Genomic DNA, 8,161 nt, shown 5'->3' with positions numbered 1-8,161 from the left:
CACACCCACATGCACACGCACACACAGATATGCAAACACACAATACACACCCACATGCACATGCACACAGATATGCACACACAATACATACCCACATGCACACGCATACACAGATATGCAAACACACACAATACACACCCACATGCATATGCACACACAGATATACACACACAATACACACCCACATGCACACACAGATATAAACACATTATACACACCCACATGCACACACACACACAGATATGCAAACACACAATACAATACACACCCACACGCACACACAGATGCAAACACACAATACACACCCACATGCACACGCACACAGATATGCACACACACAATACACACCCACATGCACATGCACACAGACATACACATATACACATATATGCACACACAATACACACAGCTACCTATATACACACAAGCACACAAGCATATGTACACATACACCTATATATGCACACATGTGCATGCACAGATACACACATGCACACATACACACAGATACACACAACACACACAAAGATATACATGTACATGTGCACACTAGACACATGCACACACATGCATACACACAGAGACAGTCATGCACACACACACATTCCACACATCCCGCATAGATTTCTTTTACAGAAATCTCTGTTTTGTTGAAGAAAATAATAGCAGGCTAAGAGCTGACTTAGCGTAGCCGAACCACACCCTGGGACCGGACGCTTGCTGTGGGTTCACAAAGCCTCCTGGTGAAGCTACAGGAAACACCCAGACGGCTCTGGCCTCCCAAAGGCGACGCCCCTGAAGTGAAAGGAGCCTGTTTCTTTACACTCCGCGTGTAAATCAAGGCTTGTCAGGGGCCTTCTCATGATTAGGAAAATGGTTGAACAGGAAGAATTCTTAGTGTTCACCTGGTCCCACCGCCCTGTTTTAGAGACGAGAAGGCTGGTGTGGACATGCGGCCCCAGCCAGCCGGCGAGAGAAACCGAGGCTGAGTCTGCAGTTCGCACACCTGAGCGGGCTTCAGAGCGCTGGGAAGTGTGCAGGGCAGGCGCTGGGACCTCCCGGCACCGCCCCACCCCTCGGGGGCCCCGATGTCCGCGTTCCGAGCGCCCACGTGGACAAACAGGCAGAGAGGAGAGGCCAGCGACTGTGGAGGAGTCTCGGGCTGCGGGGCGGTTACATCACATTTTTAGCAAAACTAACGGAAAGGTAGAGGGCGTTCAGAGACGCCAACACCAAGCCCAGCGGGGGTGAGCGATGCCTCCGGGCTCCGCAGAAATCCTCGGGGACGACACGCCCCGCTCACGCTGCCCTGCAGGTCGCTGCTTCCCGCTGGGTTTCCGGGACACAGGTGCCCAGCGCTTGGGCTGCCCTCCTGGGGTCTGGCCGCTCAGAGCCCAGTGTCAGTGAGAAGTCCCTCCGTGGGCAGCCCGTGGACCGCACGTCCACAGAGGGAGGCGCTGGGGCCGCCAGGGTCTGTCCCCATCGAGGCCGCGGGCTCTGCTGTGTGTTCCCCATCGTGGGAGGGTCCCTGGTGCAGCTCACCAGCTACGAGGTAACACTCCCCAAGGCGCCACCCCAAGTGGCTCTTCCCACCGCCACCAACAGGCCCAGAGGGACCACGGGTCTCCGCAGGGCTGTGGGGAAGGTTCCGAGCAGGCAGCCGTGGCGGGAGGCCTCTGCGGATGGGCCAGCAGGTTTCCCCAGACAGCACTATGACCCGGGATTTGTCCCGGCAGGGACTGACCACGGACGGAGGCCCCACAAGCACGTGTTCTGGCTTCTACTTATAGTCGCCACTTGTCCAAGAAAACCCTGTGGGTGTGTGTCACTCGGGGTTCATGCAACACGATCGTCATGAAGAACAACAACCGCTCATCCGTCCATCCCCGATGTGGGCACGCACTTCTGCCTCCACACGGACGTTGCCAAGGCCCCGCACGTCCGGCCTGCATGCCGTGTGCTCACCGTGGCTCGGGGAGACCGTGGCCTCGCTCAGCCAGCCACGACGAGGACCACGAGACACTGGCAGCAAACAGGAATGGGGAGAGATCGGGAGCATTCTGTAAGCACATTCCTTTTCTTAGAAACTCCTGGGGCCCGGAATCCCCGAGACGGCTGTTTCTGTCACGTTTCTGCTATGACTTTGCTTCCGGAAATCCCAAAGTCGCTCCAACGCCTCCTGACGTTGGACCGTTCCTCTTCCTTATTTGTTTTCCGGCTTTTTCATTGGATGCCAGAAATGTTGTCGAAAAGCAAGACAGCCCCAACGGACTCAGATCAAAGGGAAAATATTAATGTGTTTGCTAAGCTCTGAAAACCCAAACTCCACAAAATTTCTAAGAAAATATGAGAAAAATCCATCGGTGCCAACCACTGCATTTCTATTCAAGGGCAACACTTAGATCATGACATCAAATGCATAAAATATTTTAATCCAGCTTAATGAAACGTGGACTAAAACATTTTAGTTGTTTTCAAACCAGTACATTCAAAACAGGCCAGTGGGACTGCCACCCACCCAACGTCCTCAGAATATGCGATTGCCCATCTGCCAGACTGACACTATTTCAACCCCGGGGACAATGTGAGAAAAACCCAGATGGTTGTTTGTAGCACGTGAAGTGGTGCAAGGGGACCTTCGGTCTCGTGCCCCCTCCTTCCCGTTCAGAGACGCAAGCTTCTGACCCGGCTGTGCTGTCGAATCTGCTGTACTCGTGCCCTGAGAGGGACGTAGGCGGTACCATGACTTCCCCAGTCCGGCAGGATTCCTGTCTCTGGCCCCCATCCGCACCGGGGCTCCCTTGTACCTCTTCCCACTCCCCGTGAACCGTTTCCTCCCCGTTGGAGCCCTGGGCAGGGGAACGGCGTTGGTAAGCGATGGCACAGTTCGCCAGTCTATACGAAGGGGCCCATCCCCCGGACGGGGGCCGATCGCCACCGTGAGCCGGGATCCAGGCGGAAGGCTGCTTCCGCAGGGACGGTCCCGTCGCAGCCTGGAAGCCCCTTTCCAGGGCAGCCCCCAGTGCGGCACAGGCTCCTGTCCCCTACAAGATGAGGGCTGTTCCCAAATCATGCATCACGCGTATCAGGGGTGCGTGACGCCCGGTTATTTTAAACAAACGTGTGACTAATAATGTCGCTGTCAATAACCTTCATATTCACTACCCTTGCCAGCTGAAGCACCAAATAAACTTGACTTTGAAATCTACGGGCATCCGTACATTCTTTTTATTTTAACCCCTTGGATTTCAGTGGAACCAGCTTTTGTGAAGTGAGTTTTATGTCTGCTCACTCCCCTTGGCACATTTTCTGTGTCACAGATCTATGGTCTGAAATTGGTTGAGGGAAGTGAATGAGAATCCCAGCCAAGGGAATTTCCCAGAAAACTTAGGCCGGATCCAAATACAAAGAGGGGAACGATGACATTATCAAAAAGGACACACGCGTCCAAAAGCAGCCCAGCACGGACGCCACGGTGGGCAGAGCGGAGCCCCGAGTCAAGGGCTCTGGAGAGCGACCTCGGGAGGTGTGGACTCGCGGGCCTTTGCGTCAGGTTTCCACCCAGGGAGGACAGGGGCCCGGGCCCTGGTCTAACTAACCCCTCCAGGTGCCAGTAGGTGATCGCTAAGGCAGAGACTAACCCCGGCAGCTCCCCCGTGGCCTTCCGGCAGAACAGCTGATCGGGGTCATCTACAGGAACGTGGCACGAGAAAGCAGCATTGACTCAAACTTTACCACCGCCCCCAGAGCATGCTTGCGCGGGCGAGGCCAGCACAGGCGACTCCTTCTAGAAGCTTCCCTGAAGACCAAGTCACCTGATATTTGAATCTATTCTTAAATCGCCTCTCCTTTCTCAGCACAGGTAACTGACGTGTAAAACTATAACCGAGGCGTCCAAATTCTTCTCGGTTTGACGAGTTCAGAACGAGAGTACAGAAATTAGACACGGAACAGAGAGGAACAGAACTCCTCACGCGGGTGCTTTTCTTTGAGGCCACTTTTCCGTGAGACGTGGTCATGCCGTTTCTGGCCAGGCCCACTGCAAATCACTCTTAAGTTCCAGCACAGTAAACACGCAGTGTTAGATCTCAGGTGCACAATGTAGTGACTCTGTAGTTACACATACCCTCGGTGCTCATCGCGACCCACGTCCTCTTTACCCGCTTCCTGCTTCCCCCCCCCCACCACCACCTCCCCTCCGGTGACTCAACTGTGTTCTCTGTAGTTCAGAGTCCGTTTCGGGCTCGTCTCTCTTTCTTTTTCCTTTGTTCATTTGTTTTCTTTCTTGCATTCCACATACGAGTCAAATCCTGTGGCGTTTGTCTCTCTCTGCCTGGCTTATTTCGCTCAGTATGATACACTCTGGCTCCACCCATGTCGCTGCAAATGGCAAGATTTCATTCTTTCTGATGGCTGAGCAATATTCCACTGCATACATGCCGCATTAGCTTCATCCATTCACTTATCAACGGACATCTGGGCTGCTTCCATAACCCGGCTGTTGTAGATAATGCCGCTAGAAACATTAAGGTGCACGAATGCCTTTGAACTGGTGTCCTTGTATTCTCTGGGTAAATACCTAATAGTGAGACTGCCGGATCTTAGGGTAGTTCCGGAACCTCTGAGGAACCTCCATACTGTTTTCCAGAGTGACTCTACCAATTTGCATTCCCACCAGCAGTGCACAAGGGTTCCCCTTTCTCGACACCCCAGTATCTATTGGTTCCTGAGTTGTTAACGTTAGCCATTCTGACAGGTGTGAGGTGGTATCTCAGTGTGGCTTTGAGTTGTATTTCCCCGATCGTGAGCGACGGTGAGCATCTTTTCATGTGTCGGTTGGCCATCCGGATGTCTTCTTTGGAGAAGTGTCCGTTCGTGCCTTCTGCCCATTTTTTAATTGGATTATTTGTTCTTAGGGTATTGAGTTGCATAAGTTCTTTACAGATTTTGGATGCTGACCCTTTATCGGATATGTCGTTTGCCAATATCTTGTCCCATTCCGTAGGCTGCCTTTTAGTTTTGCTGATTGTTTCCCTTGCCATGCAGAAGCCTTTTATTTTGATAAAGTGCCAATAGTTTATTTTTGCTTTCGTTTCCCTCGCCTCCGGAGAAATATCTAGAAAAATGCAAATCATCTGAATCCCCGCACAACCGTCCAGACGCCGTCTTTCCTAGTAAAAAGCGTATGAGGGGCACCTGGGTGGCTCAGTCAGTTGGGCATCCACTTCAGCTCAGGTCATGATCTCACAGCTTGCGGGTTCGAGCCCCGTGTCGGGCTCAGTGCTGACAGCTCGGAGCCTGGAGCCCGCTTCGGATTCTGTGTCTCCCTCTCTCTCTGCCCCTCCCCTGCTTGTGCCCTGTCTCTTTCTGAATGCACCTCTGTTGGGGCTCAAAGCATCAGTATACTCTGCGGAGTCAAACCCTTCATTAACATAGGAAGTATTTCAGTGTTTTGCTCGGAGCGTGCTAGTTAAATGTAAATCTGCTTCCTAAATCAGGATAATCGAAAATTTCACGTGTAAAATCAACGCGAAAGAAATCGCCATCGACCCCACGGGTGCTGTGTGACGTCCCACTGGCTGGAAGGGGGGACAAGACAGGGCTGACGGAAGCAGGATTAACTTTGGTGAGAATAAAACACTCAGAAAGTGTTCCGTGAAACGCCGATACGCGTGTGTTGAGATGGCACCAAACAGCCTAAGAAAAGAGCACGAAACAAGGTAAAAGGTGCCTCTGCCCTTGAGTCCCCGAAATTTCCCTCCTTCCTGACACAAACCCGGAATCCCTGAGTTTTTACGCATAAAAACGTTGCAAAGGTGAGAACAAACCACTCGGCCTTACGCTTAGCCGTTGATCAGCCGGCCTCTGAGCGAACGATCAGACACGGCTCACCTCTGCAGTTGCCCCGGTAAGCGATCTCCAGCTGAGGGTCCTTGCACTTGGCACGCTGGAACTCGCAGCGGGACAGGAAGGTCCGGCCGTCAGACGCGCACAGTGGCTTCTGTGAGGAACCCGCACACACCAGCTGGCAGTCCTTGTCCTTGTCTTGATCCACTCGCAAAAACTTGGGGGAGAAAAGAAAAAGAAGCCAGACAAATGTAAAGAGGCGTTTCGGCAGAGCAGCGGGAGACGGACGTTGGCCTGAGGCCACCGCCGATCGCAACCCGCGGCGGTCAGAGACATCGCGGGGGCCCGAGGACTCTGAGCCACGGGCCAGCAGGGAGGTCGACGGCCCGAGGTCTCCAAGCCAGCGTCTGCAGCTGGATCCCGGAGCTCCGGACTCAATGGTGCATAACACGGTCCATCCCGCAGCGGGATGTGTGGGAAACCCGCTTCACCTCCATCGTCCAAGCGACCGGGATTTTAATCTGTAAATTCACTCGCCAGTTCCCTCCTGCGTGCGCCACGTCTCATGGTCACCCTGGGCCGTAAGGAGGGCAGCGGAGGAGCCAGGAGGCGGTGGCGCCTCACCACCTCCCTGTCCCAGCGACCCCCTCCAGCGTACTTGCTCAGATTATGGTTTTCTGAATAAACGCCCGGGCCCTGGGGGAGCTGCTCGCTCCCGGGACACGGGGCGTGCCCAGCAGTCGGGGGTCTGCCCGCCCGGGGCCACGGGGGCTGCAAGCCTGAGACCACGTGAAGGAGCCAGTGCGGAGGGCCCGGCGGCCCCCGGCGCCCGCGCTCGCAGGGGTTCCCCATCCCACGTCGGCTCCTGCTGACACCCCGACGCGGCATCACGGAGCCTACGGTGCCCTCCGGTGGTCCGGCGGCCCCCACGCCGGCCCTGCGTGGACGGTCCCGCTGCAGGCGGCCCACCTCACGCCTGCCCAGCGCGGGACGGCTTTGTACCACGGCATCAATGGCACCTCCGGGCGCCTGTGGCCACTGGCGCATCCCCCGCCCCACGTGGGGTTTTCTCTGGTTTGTGAGCACGAGCCCCGCGCTGAAGGAAAACGCCGGGGGCGGAGCCGCGGTCGTCACCGCCTCCCGCGGGCACCGCGTACGTGCGAGCAGGTGGACGTGGCGTCGTCTGTCCCGGAAACACCCGCGGAGCCAGAGAGCGCCGTGCTCAGGGCCTGTCCCCTTCAGAGTCCGCAACGGGGGACACGCGGGAATGGGTCCAGAAGCCCAGGGAGCCTCACCAGGAAGAGAAAAGCAAGCGGAAAGGCGTCGCCGCTTTCCCGGGGGTGTGCGACACGTGCTCCTGTGCTCAAACCTGGGCGAAGAGAGCGCAGAAGAACATCTGACTGAATTCTGGCCACAGAGTTTCCGGGCCCGGTCGTTCCACTTTGCCCAAAATGTGTTTTAACTTTGCGGCCCCAGAGGCGCGCCCGCCCCGGGTCCACCCAGCTCCTGGGAGGTGCCGACGCGTCGGCCTGCTGTCCCGGAGGAAGAGCGGCCCCCCCAGAGATGTCACCCCCAGCCACTCGGGGCTCTGTCCCTGCCTCGTCCTTCCGCAAAGACAGGCCTCCTCTCACACCACACAGCTGGGCCCTGACAGTGTCGTGTGGGAGAGACAGACAGACAGACAGACAGAGACACAGACAGAGAGACAGAGACAAGACAGAGAGACAGACAGAGACACAGAGAGACAGAGCCAAGACAGAGAAACAGAGACAAGACAGACAGAAACAAGACAGAGACAGAGAGACACAGATAAGACAGAGAGAGAGAGACAGAGAGACAGAGACAAAGAGACAAAGATAGAGAGAGACACAGACAGAGACAAGTCAGAGAGACAGAGACACAGAGAGACAGAGACAAGGCAGAGAGACAGAGATAGACACAGAGACAGAGAAAGAGACAGAGAGACAGAGACAACACAGAGAGACAGAGACACGGAGACAAGACAGAGAGAGACAGAGTCAGAGACAGACACAGAGACAAGACAGAGACAGAGACAAGACAGAGACAGAGACAAGACAGAGTCAGAGAGAGACAGAGACAAGACAGAGAGACAGAGACAGACACAGAGACAAAGAGAAACACAGAGATAGAGATAAGACAAAGATACAGAGGCAGAGACACAGAGATAAGACAGAGACAGAGACAAGACAGAGAGTCAGAAAGAGACACAGAGACAAGACAGAGAGACAAGACAGAGTGCCAGAGACAGAGAGAGACACAGACAGATAAGACAAAGAGTCAGAGAGAGACACAG

At 55.0% G+C, this 8,161-nt stretch overlaps 1 protein-coding gene across 4 annotated transcripts in view; it reads right to left on the bottom strand.

Moving 5' to 3' along the window:
- The window catches only part of SMOC2 (SPARC related modular calcium binding 2), a 161,011-nt gene that overhangs the window by 110,627 nt on the left and 42,223 nt on the right, over positions 1 to 8,161 (bottom strand). For all 4 annotated transcript variants that reach the window (XM_049654606.1, XM_049654607.1, XM_049654608.1 and 1 more), the window contains exon 2: positions 5,893 to 6,064. In XM_049654606.1, coding sequence (XP_049510563.1) covers positions 5,893 to 6,064 — 172 coding nt within the window. The remainder of the gene's footprint in view (positions 1 to 5,892; positions 6,065 to 8,161) is intronic.

This window comes from Panthera uncia, assembly GCF_023721935.1.
Source record: "Panthera uncia isolate 11264 chromosome B2 unlocalized genomic scaffold, Puncia_PCG_1.0 HiC_scaffold_24, whole genome shotgun sequence".
NCBI lineage: Eukaryota > Metazoa > Chordata > Mammalia > Carnivora > Felidae > Panthera > Panthera uncia.
The sequence above is the reverse complement of the archived record's forward strand: the minus strand, read 5'-3'. Positions and strand labels throughout refer to the sequence as shown.